The sequence below is a fragment of the Oncorhynchus masou genome, chromosome 31 (assembly GCF_036934945.1).
Source record: "Oncorhynchus masou masou isolate Uvic2021 chromosome 31, UVic_Omas_1.1, whole genome shotgun sequence".
Lineage (NCBI taxonomy): Eukaryota > Metazoa > Chordata > Actinopteri > Salmoniformes > Salmonidae > Oncorhynchus > Oncorhynchus masou.
The window spans coordinates 54,407,511-54,424,962 of NC_088242.1; the positions used below are offsets into that span (position 1 = coordinate 54,407,511).

The 17,452-nt window shown below is 43.5% G+C and overlaps 1 protein-coding gene across 1 annotated transcript in view; it reads right to left on the reverse strand.

Moving 5' to 3' along the window:
- LOC135524124 (cortactin-binding protein 2-like) overlaps positions 1 to 13,230 on the reverse strand; it is a 67,033-nt gene extending 53,803 nt beyond the window's left edge. The window contains 2 exon segments of the mRNA XM_064951333.1: positions 8,689 to 8,796; positions 12,715 to 13,230. Coding sequence (XP_064807405.1) covers positions 8,689 to 8,796; positions 12,715 to 12,795 — 189 coding nt within the window. The 5' untranslated portion in view covers positions 12,796 to 13,230.
- Between the last annotated feature and the right edge of the window lie 4,222 nt (positions 13,231 to 17,452).

The following is a 17,452-nucleotide window of genomic DNA, read 5'->3' on the forward strand; positions in this document are numbered from 1 at the left end:
CAAGGTCATTGATGACTGCCTTCAGCTCATCTGTAGAGACCGTTGTGTCTGTTGTCCCTTGTGTCTTTGCTCTTATAGAATACTGGTTGAGGGGTGGAGGTGATGTAGGTAATTATTCCTTGCCCACAAACATTCGACCACCCATCAGAGATGATTGCAATACAGTTAGCTTTCTCTATGATTTACTTGAACTCTGCATCCAGCAAATTAGTAGATAAAGCATGTCTGGTTGGAGGGGTGTATGCTGGGCAAAGAACACTCAGAAATCTCTCCCGATACACATTGCCTGTGAGAATCAGAGGTGAACCAGTTGCATAAGACATTCATCAGCATTTCTGACTACGTTCCTCCATTGTCAAAAAAAAAAAAATCTGATTCCAGGAGGACCATGAGCTATTGCTAGGTTGTCTTGATTCATCATTTTCATCTCGAACAGAAGTAGAGGGACTTTTGTCAGAGGTTGCTTGTTGTGAGCGCTGAGGGAACTTTATGCACTTGGCCAGATGATTCTGCATCTTTGTTGCATTCTTTCCAGAAAGCATGTAGTCCTTGGCTCAGACAGTGTAGTAGTGTGGGCTCAATAGCATCTCATTAGTGTGCAAGATCTTGAGAATCAGCTGTACATGTGATGGAAGAATGCACTGTGCATGCAGAGGGTTGGGGATAGTTTAACCAAAATATGCCACAAGACCTAGAATTGCCTTGTGTATCTCCCCCCCAAAAATGTGCACTGTTATAAGCTAACTTTTTTGATGAATTTAAGCAAAAATTCCCGGGGCTTAACTTCCCATGGAAATTTACCGGAAAATTTCCGACCCTTTGCAACCCTAGCGGCCAGCAAAAACAGTTAACATGCGACTGCATTTAGAATTGCTGCGCAATGACTAGGCTTCTAAAAGCAGGTTTCACTCGAGCAGCAACGAGATGAGGATCTAGAGCGGAGGTGATATTCCGCTCAAAATAGGCTCTGTATGCTGTGCGTATGTGATAAGATACATGATGACTAATGAAAACACACAAGTCAATATAATTCCACCAAATTATGTAAATGAACCTTGAGACCGATAAGCATGACGGGGAATGGGGGGGGGGGATGCTTTAAAAAAAAATGTATACAAAAAAAACAGCAATTACCGGCCAACGGTAACCTTGACAGACACACACACACACACACACACACACACACACACACACACACACACACAGCAAAGTGAGATTGAGAAAGAGAGGGGGGCTATTTTGGTGTCCTTCTCCTATTTCATTTGGCAATCAAGGTGGAACGACCCTGTGTAAACACATTCGCGCAACATTAGAGTGAAGCCTGACGCACATCAAACAGGCCTGTGCTGCGTCATCCAATCATCCGGGAGACAGTTCACCCTGTAGCCCACCAATCACCAGAGAGAGACAGTGAGAGCAGCTTCCTAAGACCTACCTCCTAAACCTCTCTCTTCTCCAATCCCCCTGTGTTATAAGGCGGCAGGTGGCCTAATGTTGGGCCAGTAACCGAAAGGTACTACTATGGCTGACCCTGTAAAACAACACACGACTCGTGTACTGACCCTCTTCAAGACAGACACTTGGTCAACCACACAGACTCCATTCTCTCCAGAGACTAACCTGTGTCAGTATGACAGTGCTTCAAATCCCCCCACCCCTATCAGTGTCAAAATACATTTTAAAACACCACATTTAAAATTTTAAAAATTAAACAATTACTTTGGCGAAAGGGTAAAATCTACAGATTCTAGTTTTGGAAACAGAAACCTGTATGGAGATAAAATGTAAGACATAAATCCACTGGAGAGGCAGAGTGACGGGTGTATGTATATATAGATAACTGGATGGCTACAGAGGCTGGTCTACCTTGGCTGGTGTTAAGTCTCAGTTTAACCCTCTTCTCTCCACCACACTAGCAAATTAGCATCCAACCAACCACCTGGCTCTGATGTCCGCATAGCAACCAAACCCCCCCCCCTGCATGGCGATAGAGTCATTGAGATTTTTGGGTCATGTTACAACCCTGCTTGAATAGCGACCACCATCATCACCACCCCCACACAATCCATGTCTCAACGCTTAATATATATAAATATATAAATAAATAAATATATTTATTTTTTTAATAAATAAAACTTGCTTGGGGCATCCTGCTATGCATAAACGTTGGCTACATAATGCCTCAAGGATAAGGGTATCATAGCATTTTACTCATACAAGAGATCACACGCAGCGCTGTTGTTGGGAGCATGCGAGAGAATGAACCAAAGTCAGTAGTGGGTGGAATTAATATACGCCTGGTGTGCTGGACCTGTGCCCTTTTGGAATACTTAAGCCTATAAAATGCTTCCTTCCTTACATAAAATAATCCCCGATCTAACAACTGCATAGGTCAAATCAGGGGATCCACCATAGCTTTATTATTATTTTTTTACATGAATTATGAACAAACATCGCCATGGGAGATTTTGGCACTCCCAAAAAAAAAAGAGCTTTCACTTGTAAAGCTGCAATATGTCACATTTTGGATGCCTGACCAAAACATAGAAATGTGAGTTATAGATCTGCCATTCTCATTGAAAGCGTCTAATAAGTGGTAGGTAGAGCTGATCTATATTGCACCGTTCTTATGCATCCAGTGCCTTATACATTCGGTTTTGTATACCAGCTTCAAACAGCTGAAAATAAAAATAGATTTCACAGCGGCTTAGATGTTACAATGATTCTCCACACAACTACCTCTTGTTTTGTCGCAAACTGAAATTAGACAAAACTATTCGAATTTTAGTCACCAGGAAATGATGGAGCGATTTCTGCACCTTTAACAAACTGTGTTTTATTGCCCAGTCTTGGGTTAAGTGGTTGCCCGGACCAACTGCTACTAAACCCTGGTTGTTGACAGTTGATCATTGACAGACACGCTCAGCCACCAGAAGAATGAGAGTGCTCTGCTGTACTGCTGCACTAATCATGTGACTGCGCTCGTTTGGCTAATCTGTTTACGGCCCTTCTATTCTCTAAAATGAAACTGATTCGCGGGGCTCAGCCAGTTTTAGCCACATGCTAATTAGTCGTCGCCACAAAAGCCTCTTAACACCCAAACACCGCAAACACAAAAACACCAATACCAATCCAAACGGCCCACCACACTTTAGTCGGTCAACATTTCAGAGGTCTGTCTATGTGATGATATTAGGGACAGTGGGTGGCTCGGGGGGTGTCTGGTGTTTTGTACCGTACTGTGGTTGGTAATGCTGAGCAATTAGTGCTTTTTGAGGTCGGTTTGGTTTAGGTTCAATTCCTAAATTATCATGGTTGTCAATGTTTTGTTGTTGATTTTATTACAATGCATTATGTAGGTTGAATGCTGTAATGGAAAATAAAACAATTACTACAAGTCCCATGATGCTCATTACTGCTTATCACGTAATCACTTATTCAAATGACTTTACTTTAATAAAATATTTCAGTTGTGTAATACATTTGTTTTATTTGATGACTTATTTCATTCCAAGTCATCATCTCTACAGAGCTGCTACCTAATGCTGTCTGACAAAAATCACTATTTTAGTAGTTCTTCAAAGTAAATAAGGCACACTTATAACTGCTGAATACCAACTATAAATCACTTAGATCATGTACTTTCAAGTAGAGCTACAGCACCTGGATTCTTCGTGTAAAAGAAACGCAGACCGGACAAGTAGATGCGCAATGGACAAGGGTCATTTGAGTTAATTACCCCGTTTGTATGCGCTAAACTATGTAGAATATTGGCCTGCTGGAAACTACAACTCCCTATTACGTCGCACAGTTGAGGCTGGCTCTGATGTTTCTCTAGAGAGAGAAACTGTGTGGTGCTCATTGAGCTCACAGAAAAGAAGAAAAAAAACTCAAATAAATTCAAATAATTAAAACAGACGTCGGTCAATTAGTTGTTTACAACAAAACAAAATATTGGTTAAATGGCACAGCACTAGTAGTTGGTTTAAAAGAAGAGGACTTGTCTAACTGTGTGATATCAATAGCTCTAGCCAGCTGGTCTCCAGATGACACTTTTTTTTTTATGGCTCCATTCGTTCTGGCGATTTGAGAGGATTTTGTCAGCCAAATCTTCTCTGGCACACCGTCCATCTCACTTTCACAGAGGATGTCAGCCTCTCCACCCTTCTCAAGACGACAAGATGTGGGCCCCTTATCTCTGTCCTCAACTATTTTTTAGTTCCTTTCCCATTTATTTTCCTCTCACTTCAATGGGCTTTATTGGCATAGGAAACACATGCTTACAGCGCCAAAGCAAGTGAAACAGACAAACAAAATGGGAAACACTTTCTTTCTCTCAGGGTATAGGCCCCCCCCTCTCTATCCATCCATCGCTCTCCTCCCTCTTTGAGCAGGCTTATCTCAGGGAGAACAAGTAGGGTCTTTGTGTTTGGGACAGTCATCACGACTGTCAAGAGGGCATTATTTATTTTTTGCAGAGATACGATATCCACAGGGAGGGAGCCGGGAAGAACACTAAAAGCCAGCATGAATGCCAGACAGAAAGAATGAGAAAGAGGGAACAAGAGATGGGTGTACATTTGGAAAGTATTCAGACCCCTTGACCTTTTCCAAATTTTGTTATTTTAAAGCCAAATTCTACACCAATGCATCATAAAAAATAAAAAAAGCAAACTGTTTTTATAAATGCATACAAAAATAAAACACTGAAATATGACATTTAAAAATAGTATTCAGTGCCTTTACACAGTACTTTGTTGAAGCACCTTTGGCAGCGACTACAGCCTTGAGTCTTCTTGGGTATGACGCTACAAGCTTGGTGTTCACCTGTATTTGGGGAGTTACTCCCATTCTTCTCTGCAGATCCTCTCAAGTTCTGTCATGATGGATGGGGAGCATCGCTACTAGAGGTCGACCGATGATTTTTCAACGCCGATACCGTTACCGATTATTGGAGGACCAAAAAAGCCGATACCAATTAAATCTGACGATTTTTTAACATTTTTATTTGTAATAATGACAATTACAACAATACTGAATGAACACTTATTTTAACTTAATATAATACATGATTAAAAATCAATTTTGCCTCAAATAAATAATTAAACATGTTCAATTTGGTTTAAATAATGCAAAAACAAAGTGTTGGAGAAGTAAAAGTGCAATATGTGCCATGTAAAAAGGCTAACGTTTAAGTTCCTTGCTCAGAACATGAGAACATGTGAAAGTTGGTGGTTCCTTTTAACATGAGACTTCAATATTCCAAGGTAAGAGGTTTTAGGTTGTAGTTAATATAGTATTTATAGGACTCTCTCTATACCATTTGTATTTCATATACCTTTGACTATTGGATGTTCTTATAGGCACTATAGTATTGCCAGTGTAACAATATAGCTTCCGTCCCTCTCCTCGGCCCAACTGGGCTCGAACCAGGAACACATTGACAACAGCCACACTCGAAGCAGCGTTATCCATCGCTCCACAAAAGCCACGGGCCTTGCAGAGCAAGTGGAATAACTACTCCAAGTCTCAGTTGAAACATTATTAGCGCACACCCAGCTAACTAGCTAGCCATTTCACATCGGTTAAACCAGCCATTAGGCCGATAGGCTTGAAGTCATAAACAGCGCTGTGCTTGCGAAGAGCTGCTGGCAAAACGCACGAAAGTGCTGTTTGAATGAATGCTTACGAGCCTGCTGCTGCCTACCATCGCTCAGTCAGACTGCTCTATCAAATCATAGACTTAATTATAACATAACACACAGAAATACGAGCCTTTGGTCATTCATATGGTAGAATCCGGAAACTATCATTTCGAATACAAAACGTTTATTATTTCAGTGAAATACGGAACCGTTCGGTATTTTATCTAACGGGTGGGCATCCCTAAGTCTAAATATTCTTGTTACATTGCACAACCTTCAATGTTATGTCATAATTACGTACAATTCTGGCAAATTAGTTCGCAACGAGCCAGGCTGCCCAAACTGTTGCATATACCCTGACTCTGCGTGCAATGAACGCAAGAGAAGTGACAATTTCACCTGGTTAATATTGCCTGCTAACCTGGATTTCTTTTAGCTAAATATGCAGGTTTAAAAATATATACTTCTGTGTATTGATTTTAAGAAAGGCATTGGTGTTTATGGTTAGGTACAGTCGTCCAACAATTGTGCTTTTTTCGCAAATGCGCTTTTGTTAAATCATCCCCCAGCGTTGCATCAATTATATGCAACGCAGGACATGCTAGATAAACGAGTAATATCATCAACCATGTGTAGTTATAACTAGTGATTATGATTGGTTGATTGTTTTTTATAAGATACGTTTAATGCTAGCTAACAACGTACCTTGGCTTCTACTGCATTCGAGTAACAGGCAGGCTCCTCGTGGAGTGCAATGAGAGGCAGGTTGTTAAAGCGTTGGGCTAGTTAACTGTAAGGTTGCAAGTTTTGGATCCCCCGAGCTAACAAGGTGAAAATCTGTCGTTCTGCCCCTGAACAATGCAGTTAACCCACCGTTCCCAGGCCGTCATTGAAAATAAGAATGTGTTCTTAACTGACTTGCCAAGTTAAATAAAAGGTATTTGAAAATATATATATTTTTAATTATTATTATTTTTTTAAATCGTATGTTATGAAAACTTGAAATCGGCCCTAATTAATCGGCCATTCCGATTAATCGGTCGACCTCTAGTCGCTGCAGAGATGTTTTCAGGTCTCTCCATAGATGTTCGAGTCCGGGCCACTAAAGGACATTCAGAGACTTGTCCTGAAGCCACTCTTGAGTTGTCTTGGCTAGGTGCATAGGGTCATTGTCCTGTTGGAAGGTGAACCTTCGCCCCAGTCCGAGGTACTGAGCGCTCTGGAGCAGGTCTTCATCAAGGATCTCTCTGTACTTTGCTTTGTTCATCTTTCCCTCGATCCTGACTAGCATCCCAGTGCCTGCCACTGAAAAACATCCCCACAAGCATGCTGCCACCACCATGCTTCACTGTTGGGATGGTGCCAGGTTTCCCCCCAGACATGATGGTTGGCATTCAGGCCAAATAGGTCAATCTTGGTTTCATCAGACCAGAGAATCTTGTTTCTCATAGTCATTTAGGTGCCTTTTGGCAAACTCCAAGCGGGTTGTCATGTGTCCTTTACTGTGGAGTGGTAAAAGACACACTCTACCATAAAGCCCTGATTGGTGGAGTGCTGTAGAGCTGGGAGAACCTTCCAGAAGGACAACCATCTCCCCAGAGGAACTCTGGAGCCTCCCCGACCGAGGCCCTTCTCCCCCAATTGCTCAGTTTGGCCGGGCGGTCAGCTCTAGGAAGAGTCTTGGTGCTTCCAAACTTCTTCCATTTAAGAATGATGGAGGTAACTGTGTTCATGGGAACCTTCAATGCTGCAGAAATGTTTTGGTACCCTTCCACAGATCTGTGCCTCGACACAATCCTGTCTCAGAGCTCCACGGGCAATTCCTTTGACATCATGGCTTGATTTTGCTCTGACATGCGCTGTCAACTATGGGACCTTATACAGACAGGTGTGTGCCTTTCCAAATCATGTCCAATCAATTGAATTTAACACAGGTGGACTCCAATCAAGTTGTAAAAACATCTCAAGGATGATCAATGGAAACAGGATGCACCTGAGCTGAATTTCAAGTCTCACAGCAAAGGGTCTGAATACTTATGTAAATAAAAGGTATTTGTTTTTCATTTTTATAAATTAGCAAAACGTTTTAAAAAAAATCTCTGTCATTATGGGGTATTGTGTGTAGATTGATGAGGATTTTTTTGTTTGTTATCCATTTGAGAAAAAGGCTGTAACATGTCAAAATGTGCAAAAGGGTCAAGGGGTCTGGATACTTTCCGAATGCACGGTATAGATCCAAACCAAGCACAGCCACTGCCTAGGCGCAAGGAAGAAAAAAATGATGCCAGAAAACACTGTTCAAGGCCAGTCAGGTTGATAAGGACAACAACAAAAAAACGCACTACATCAAAGAAAAACTACAATATACAGTACAAACCGCATTTCTCGCCAGTAGAGAACAACGTGCTGATTTCAAATATCACTTTCCAGAGGCTAAGAAAAGAGATTGGCCTCAATCCCATCTCCAGCCCTGCTCCCAGAACTACTCAACATTAAGAAACCTATTAAAAAGTTTAAGAGGACAGGACAGCTCGAAGTGGAGCAGCGAGCAAAATTCAGTGGTGTGATTCTGACCTAAATACAGCAGAGAGAGAGGGGGGGTAGAGAGGGAGAGAGTGTCCTGAATGGTTCTTCTCACAGAAATAACTTGCCACTTAGCCCCCCGAGGAGGATGGATAGTCACCTCAATGCCAGGACACACAACCGAGAGGAACGGACACCGTGTCACCTTGTCTGCATCCAACTGAACCACACCATCCATCACATCTGTATTGTAGAACCTTCTCAATCCAGTAACCTCTTCCCTACTGTAGAACTTCCAGATTTCGGTCAAAGTGGCCCTTACAACAACAAGCCTACACAAATAACATCCTTCGTCCATATCGCTGACAAGTAAACACTTACGTATCACAGTCTGCATATGTATTGAGCAAGTCCATATAGATTTCTACAGCTTGCATCATCTGTAACAACGGTTCAATTCCCAATTGCATTTTCTCACGAGGGTACTGAAAACTTAGGTGTGTGTGTGGTCCAGACTCACCCTCAGGGCTTCTATGACCAGGTCCCGGGCCTCCAGCTCTCCCTCCATGATGCTGAGCAGGGTCAGGAGCTCCGGCTTGCTCAGATTATCCATGTTAAACTCACATTTCTGCAAAAACGCACACACACAGAATGATAAGTATTAATCGCAACATAGGAAACATTTTAATATAACTAAAACACATTTTTGTCTCCTGAAATAATTTGACACCATGTTCTATAGAACATGTTTCTATTAATCCTTGGGAAATCCCACATTTTGGGGCAAAAAAGGACATGCATAGAACTTCAGAGCACCAACTTACTGCAAAACAGTTGGGTTTGCAAGTCGCACAATGACACACAGAACTCATTCCTCAAGATAGTTTCGTAACCTTAACGAAACCTAAATGTCTGGCCGAACCTTGAGGCTATTAAAAAGGTCCAATTACATTTAGCCACATTATTAAACGCTGATTTTGCCCGACGGACCCCGCAGGGCGAACGGACAGGGAGAAAGAATGAGGATAATTGTGAGTGACGGGACCACTTTCTACTGCTGTTTCAATCGATTAAAAGGCTTTTCCCATCCTCTCTGACTGTTGCCCTTAGAAAAGGGAAATAAAACATCCTTAAAACAAGAAAAATGTCAAAAATGTCAAATGTACGTCGTTCCTGGGTTTATCCGAATGGTAGCTAGTAGGGTGAGGAGCGAGAACATTGGAGCGGCGGCTGGTTCGTCTACATTCCACGACAGAGACGGCAGTGCAGATCTGACTGACAGACTGAAGACCCGTTGTCCTGATTGAATAAGAAGTTGTCTAGTCCTCCTCAGCTTTTGAAGATATCAGGAATTTAACTGAACTACATTCACAAGTGTACAATGAAAATGAGAGAACCTCACAGGCAGAGATACACAGAGGTAAGATTGGATGGGAGAAAGTTACTTGGCAAGAACATCTGCAGAGAAACCTCTCTCTTCTAGAAACACATCCAATTCCATTTTTCAATTTAATTTATATCCCAGAGGAGCTTTCCTTTTTGCACGGATATTTGTTCAATAAAACATAATAAACCAAAGATAATCTGGGAGGGAGGAAGAGACGACCTCCTTGCCTCAAGTCACAAGGGTTCTAGTCGATCTGCGCATAGGCACATTCATTGGTACCCGTTCACGACATTCGATCACCCTGCCATAGGTGCGTGATTTACTATCATGCGTTTCAATCCCTGCCAAGATTTCTCCATTTTTCATCTTTGACCCAGCAGCCTCCTTCAAAGCCCTCTCTTAAATCACAGACAAAATATGGAATATGGAACCAGCAGGTCTGATCTTTTAGCAGACTGTTGTAGTTCAAAGTGTCCTTAAATACTGGGCATTCAAATACTATGTCTTGATGACAAGACACTCATAGGGCTTGAGATACCGGTACGTCAACTTTTGCGTAAATCATAGGCCAACAATGAGACAGGTTTTAGCCTAATACATATGTCAAATAGCTAGTAATGCAAGTAAGCGAACCAGGATACAGTGTGATTTAAGCCCTTAGAAAGTACGGCATTCTATTTCATTCTGAACAGCACCAATCAAGACAGCAGGGGGTTAAAAAGGAAAGAATCCAGCGATCGATTTGAAAGCTTGAAAAAAAAAAAAAAAAAGCTAATCAATTTCCAACCAACCCCACACAGCATTCTCCCTCACTGTGCTGCCAGTGAGCCATTTGGAGAATCGGATTTGGGAGTCTCGGGAAAGCTTGCACGACACTATCCAAACCAAAGCCTATCATGTGGGCCCCCCAGTCTTCGTCAATGTGCTCGGGTGGCATTTCACCCTCCTGCATTTCTGCACAGTGAGCAGGTGAGGGAAGCTAATGCTAATGTGTTCCATGAGGCGTGCGTTTCAAAATAGCTGTTCTGGGAAGGAAGGGAAGGAAGAGCCAACTACTATGGGCTCTGTCCTATAGCCTAATAGGTTGGATTAGTGGCGACATTCAAATAAATTAGACATCCCTCTACAACGGAACAAGTAGTAAAAAAATGTGGGCGTACGAACTAATGCTATAGGGTGAATTGGGGGAGGTGACGAGTGTGGCCCCACACCACCACCATTTTTCACCCTCTGACCCCTCTCTAAACCAAGTGAGCTGGTCCTCAAGGACCCTTCACAAGAGAAACTCCTCCCCCGAGAGCAAACAAAAGGAGGGTCTTGCAGTGGTATGCAAAGAGCTTTATTTGACTGGCGGCATAGAAGCAGAAGCCCCCCAAAGAGAGGCTAGCTGGCCTGGCTTGTCCTGGCATGTTTGGAAAGACGGTTCGCGAGAGAGACAGGCAGAGACGTATGGCCGAGTCAGAGGGGATGGGTTGGTTGCTGTGCTTCGGTGCCGTCGTCGAGGTACCAGTTCAGCAGAACGGGCCGTTAAAGCAAGGAAGGAGCGTAGTGTGCACTGAACGCGCTCAGTAGATCAGGGCTGGCTCGGCTAATACAGTACTCTGAGCTATACCAGCTGAGTCACTGAAATGAAGACCAATTTAGACATGTCTCTGGTGTACATAAACCCCCCCCCCCCACCCCGCTTCTCTCACTGCTTTCCTTCCGTCCATCTCTCATGCTTTCTTTCTGCTCTCACTCTGCCCCCTTTCCATTGCTATTTTACTTTGCCTTGATATTCTTGCCTTTTTCTCCCACCCACATGTCTTATTTTCCTCCCACCCACATGTCTTATTTTCCTCCCATTTCAACAGCTGTCCCTTGGGATCTTCCAGTGAAGAACAGTGCATATTCTCAATAGCCTTTGAACCTCAAACCCAGAACAGTCCTTTATATTTCCCGTGTCCAATAGGAATGCTCAATTACATATAAAAACGAGTGTAGTATATGATGTAGTTGAGGATAAAGTCAAGTGGCAAATGGGAGATGGCTTTCTTTTGGCCAGTCAGTAAATTCATGCAGAATAGGTAGTGGGCAATGGTCTGACTGAACAGAGCACATGGAACCATCCAAGCATACCACAACCAGAGAAAGGTTGCATGGCCCCCTCCGGTGGGGAAAGAGATTGATTAATTTGCACAGAGGGGTAGCAAGCCGGTGCCCTGGCACACATGTTGCAACCTGTCTGCGAGATGAGGGACCAATGTGAGAAGTCCCGGATAGATGAGCTTAAAAAAAAATTGCAGCTCAGTACGATTAGTGGGGAGTTTGCAGACAAACAAAACCACTTTCACTGAGAGTCAACATTTCTAATATTGTTCTAAGGTTCACAGGTCAAATCTAAATATTAGTAGGCCTATATAGAATAGGAAACATTATTCTTGACAGCAAATAGGCCATGCTTTGTGGTCAGACAAGAGCTGCTTAAAATGTAAGATTGTAAGAGGTTTGGGGTCCTCATAGGATATTTAGTGTCTTTCTCTCTTTAACCGTAGAGGCAGGTTTGTTCAAACACAACTAGGCTACATCTGATAACAACATATTCACGTCAAAAGCCTCACTGACACACAGCAATCAACATATTTTGTTTCAACTTGGAGCGCTGACGGAGTGAAAAAGGGGCACGATTATGCATCGAACAGCCATGTCAAAAGCAAGCTCGTTATCTATTCAGACGACTAGCCTACATACATCCCGGTCTGTGAGAGCGAAAACCTATAGCCCAAATTGTGTTTCAACTGTAAGTACAGATTGAAACCATCGCAAATCAGTGCTTTATAGCCCAACTACGTTTCCCCATATGGGCCGTACCAACATTTGAGCCATTAAGCTATTTGTGATAGATAAACCCAATTCCTTTGCCTTTCTATAGGATTTTAATTCCCATAAAAGCCTTTGATCATATGTATAGTCGGCGTCTACACAAATCAGAGAACCCTTGTTTTGCTGTTCTCTACATTGCCAAACATATTGCTGTTGCTTCAAGATGAACACTCAGGCTCGTAGAGAAATGCGCCGTCTTTCCTAATTCCTTACTCCCTTTCCTTTATTCCAAAACGGGGGGAAAAACAACGATGTAAACATATAGACCTGTATATAATATAAAACAAAAGGTCTTACCGCTTCGACACTTCCAAGCACTGTGGTTGCCAGTGTTTGTACCGGAGGAGGCTGCTCCCCGCTCGCTCCCTCCGACGCCATCTTCCTACTGTAGCGGTCTGCTGGAGTGAGGGCACCACACAGAACATAAAACAACGCATTCGGTACCGCTTTAACTATTACGCTGCTGAATACAAATCTCACACACGACTCTAGCCTCAAATTTCTATAACACGAGAGAGAGAAATGTGCCTCCGCGTACGAGACAGTCTGGCCTAGACCGGACCGTGGCGTTTTTCGGGCACGCAGGTTGGTGGAGGGGAGAATTGGTCCGTAGGCGTGGACCCGAGGCGTATTCCAGATGCGAATCGTGCGTTCGCAACTTGAAATGAGGTGCGCTGCGCGGTCGTTAAAGAGTGATTGAAATGGGAGCGAAGTAGGAGTGTAGCCAAGGCTGTGTCCTATTTCTGAATAGGAACCCCACCGCGTCTACTGCCTAAATCGCCTATTTACCCTTTCCATGACTGTGGATTTGTGAATCACATAGTCATAAACCTGAGGATTTATTGTTGTTGCATGCCAACAGCCAAAGCCGAGAGGCCTATTCGGATTACACACAATAGCATAGGCCCCCTAGTGCATCATAAAATATCCAGCAAATGGATACCCACTATTATTTTACAGGTTACATTTTCCTGCCCGTCAGACATTATAGCCTATAATGTGTTTAATTATTAAAGGTAGGCCTATCGACGTGTCATTGTAAACGAGATGTCTAGCCGATGGATTACTACATGCATGGATAGGTCATGTATCAAAGAGATATCTGTCACCATGTCAACAATGGCTCTCCAGTCCACAGATTATCATCACGGATATGAATATAAATATTACTGGGGCGTCCAGATGTGCCATTAAGGATTTGAGGGTGATCCCTAGCCTGCTTGTTGTCCTACAGAACCAGGTCACTGATACGCTATTTGGGTCAAATACAGGATATTGCCAGCACATTTTCATGGCCTATGATAATGACTGACATTCGCTTGTGTTTGCCCTTGTTTTAAATAGCCGGTGCCATTGCTGCTTTGAAATGACCTGCACAGTAGAATACCTTGGTGACATCACACCGCACAGTGTCCCATTTCTTTGTTCAACACTCTCTCGCCTACATCTGTCATAGTATAAAAGTATGTATAGTAAAGTATTGTGTTGTCTCAATTACCACATTTATCCTGGGCCCAATCAAAGTGGACAGCTGCCAGTCCTTCTGTGCTCTGTTAAAGGGGACTTCCAGTTCCGCCCCAAATTGATTGATTTGCGAGGTGGCCCTGCAGGCCCTTGGGTCTCAGACAGACATAGCCTATACTCTATGAGTGTTCTGTCAAATCCCCAAACTCATGTCTGAATCTGCTGCAGATTGCTGGATGTTGCTGGAGATGTTATGCGGAGATAATCTCTTCCATCCCCTCTCTCCATCATGGTGCTGAAGGGAAATTTGTCATTAGTTAGAGATTATGGGGACTGTTTGGATGAGGGGGGCCCCCACTGGCAGTCAACAAAACTTCCGCTCGCATGACTTAGCTGTCAAGTTCCAAAATTGATTTTAGGAAAAAAATGACTGTAAACTTACTTATTACATGACTTTATAAGTTACATCCTCATTAGAATGCAGCAATGTTATTGAGTACTTTTAGCCCAAAATAAACCGCCCTCAGTTACAACCTTTTACCTCCTCGCTCCCATGAGTTCAACCTCAGGCTGTCTTTATGTTTAATTGAGAGACAGAGGAAAACCAAAGTTGGAGTTTGGTTTGAACTCTTGGTCTCGTTTGTTACTGACAGTTACCCTCTGTGTGTAACTGACTGTGTGTACTGTGGACCACCAGCGGTGCTGTTAGCTACAAAGACACTGCTATTTTTAAACCGCAGAAGGGAGCTACTGTTACTGCTCAACCAACCTAATTGAACGCTGACTCTGGGCCAAATCTGGCTAATCATGTTTATGCTAATTGGCCAACCAGCGTTCCCAGGGCATCACAGCAGAAACTATTGATATTGGACAGGCTGGGGCTGGATAGTGGGGGGTTTTGGAACGGTAGACCTGATCTGCGTCCCAAATGGCACCCTATTCACTTTACAGTGCACTACTTTTGATCAAAACCCTATGGGTACCCTATGTGCCCTAGTCAAAAGTAGTACACTATTAAGGGCATAAGGTGCCATTTAGGAGCAGTAGACCTGCCCACAGCAGGCTGTGATCAAATTAAATTAGGGCCAGCATACATCTGTGTGTTGCAGCAGAAGCATCTAATGAAACCTCGTTTCACATTATGCTCACACAACAATGCTCATGCAATGTACTGCAGAACAATTAGCCTTAAGCTGAGGTGAACCACAGCACAGCGGCTTAGCAATTAACTCGAGCTTTTAACAATGTAGAATAAGGCATTATGGCATGCTTTAAAAAATTATGTAGAACAATATTATGATGGGGATAAATGCATCTTAGGAAATGTGTTGTAGTTATGCTATGCAATAAGCCAAAACTGGCCCTTAGGCCCCACAGGTTTTAAGCCTTGTGTAACTGATATCCTATCTAAATGAAGCGATACAAAGAAGTCCTCCTGCGTGCATGCACATTGACCCAAGGTATATTGACCCTAAGGTAAGTATTCAAGGAGGTTAAGTCTGATCCTAGATCTGTTTCTAACACACAGTATATGGAGTGTCTTCCCCTGCGGGATGTGAGGACACTCGGGACAGCCCACAGAGGAAGTAACCATCAGAGAGAGATAGAGGGGCCTCTCAGAACTGGATCCCCTGCATTCTTTGTGTCTAGGATTGACAGACAGGTCCTCTGAATTGGATATTGGATTGAAACGCAATGCTGAATGTAAAAAAAACCAGTCATATATTTAAAGTTAAAGCAGACCAAAACAACTAGTACTGAGCACTTACAACTTGTCAGAAGTGACAGATTGTGCTCTTGGGGGTTGACAGTTAGGTGTATTTTCTACAGCTACATTATCCCATGCCAAGTGTCATAAAAGAGTTATCATGATCCATCACATGTACTGTAAATGCAAACCAAGTCTACCATTACCAAACAGGTAGTGCACGTTAAAAAGGTTGTCAAACGATGCGTTTACTGTGTCGTCTATAACTAACATGTAACATTGGCAGATTGTGCTTCCCGGCTGGGCTGACAGCCATGTCCGGTGTTGAACTCATCAAGTTTCTGTCTGACTTCATCTTTATGCCATCCATCTGAACTGAAGTCAGGGGCTGTTTGGAACAAGGATGTCTTTCTCTCTGAGGCTTGGTGCCAGTATCAGGGTCACGACCCTAGGCTAGGACTCGCTCTAAAAGCCTGGGTAGGTGGTTGGGAGGCGCGGGGGTGGGGTAACCCATCTCATTTCTTGCCAGTCCTTACTTGCCATAGTGCAGACTTAGCGTTTTCGACACCTCCTTCCATATGGAGATGGGGCCTCTCCTCTTAGTCTGAATATCTCTCCTAGTCTCCTCTCTCCTCGTCTTCTCTCCCTGACTGCCTTAGTGCCTTGCGTATTTCTATCATTTCCACCTGCTTCACAAGTTTGCTCTCGGTCTCTCTGACAAATTCTCCTCCTTTCCTGCTTTGTGGTTTGTTGTATAATTTCATACCAGTTAAATTGCTATGATAACGCAACATATGAGGCAGGTGGAATTGACAGATATAATGATTTGTTAACTTTAAAAAAAAGTAAAACATGGAAATACGGTGGCAAACAAACTTCACACTAGCACCTTTGAAAGTCCCAACCCTAACCACAATGACCACTATTAGCTGCTTTCCACTTCCTGTGGTTTGTCAACACTTGACAGACAGTAAAGTGTTGAGTCACTCTGCAGTAGTGTTTTACTGTGTGGTTGTAGCACCTGCTCCTCAAACAGAGGATGTTGGTCCAACGTTTTAGGGAGCGAGAGGGCATGAGATTGGGAAGAAAGGGGAAGAGAGAGAAGAAAGGACAACAGCAACTTTTATTCAGCGTGCTCAGAGAGCGCGAGGTCTGCTTCAGGCTTTGGCAGCCAATCAGGAAGAGTTGTGGCCCAGTTCTGTCCTCCATCCCCTCCTCTTCTCCTCCCCACATCCCCTCTTCCTTCCCTCTTTCTCTCTGTTGAGTCACTATCCGGACCCTCTGTGTCTCCCCATTTGAAGCTCTCGCCAGGACGTGAGATTCATCCGGGACGAAGTCATTTTTTTCCGGGCCGCCTGGTCTGTCTGCGGAACAACCCAACGCACAAGCACACTGGAACTAGTGATGGCTGCTCTGCTGCCCAGTGCTCGCCCTGCTCTCCCTCCACCCTCGTCACCAACAGGAAGCCATTGTGCTCGCTGTGTGTACCGACAATGAGCGAGTCACTATGAGCCAAGTCCCTCAAAGTGCTGGGGAGGGGGGGCATGTAGCATAGCGTAGCATTACAGAGGCCCCTCTATCTCTCTCTGTCTCTCTCCCTCTGTCTCTCTCTCTCTCTGATGGTTACTTTGCTTAGTTGATTGTCGCATTGGTGTCAGTCATGAGAGAGATCATCCCCCCTCCCCTCTTTCCCTCCCCGAGAGGAAGACAAGGAAACTGCTAAAGGAGTTAGAGTAAAACAAGAAAAGAGCATAAGGTTTGAACCATATACCTACCTCACATTTGCCGTAAAGTCAAAATTGGCCTATTTTACCCAATTTCCTCCCTGGGATCAATAAAGTTTATTCAAATATGAGACTTCAC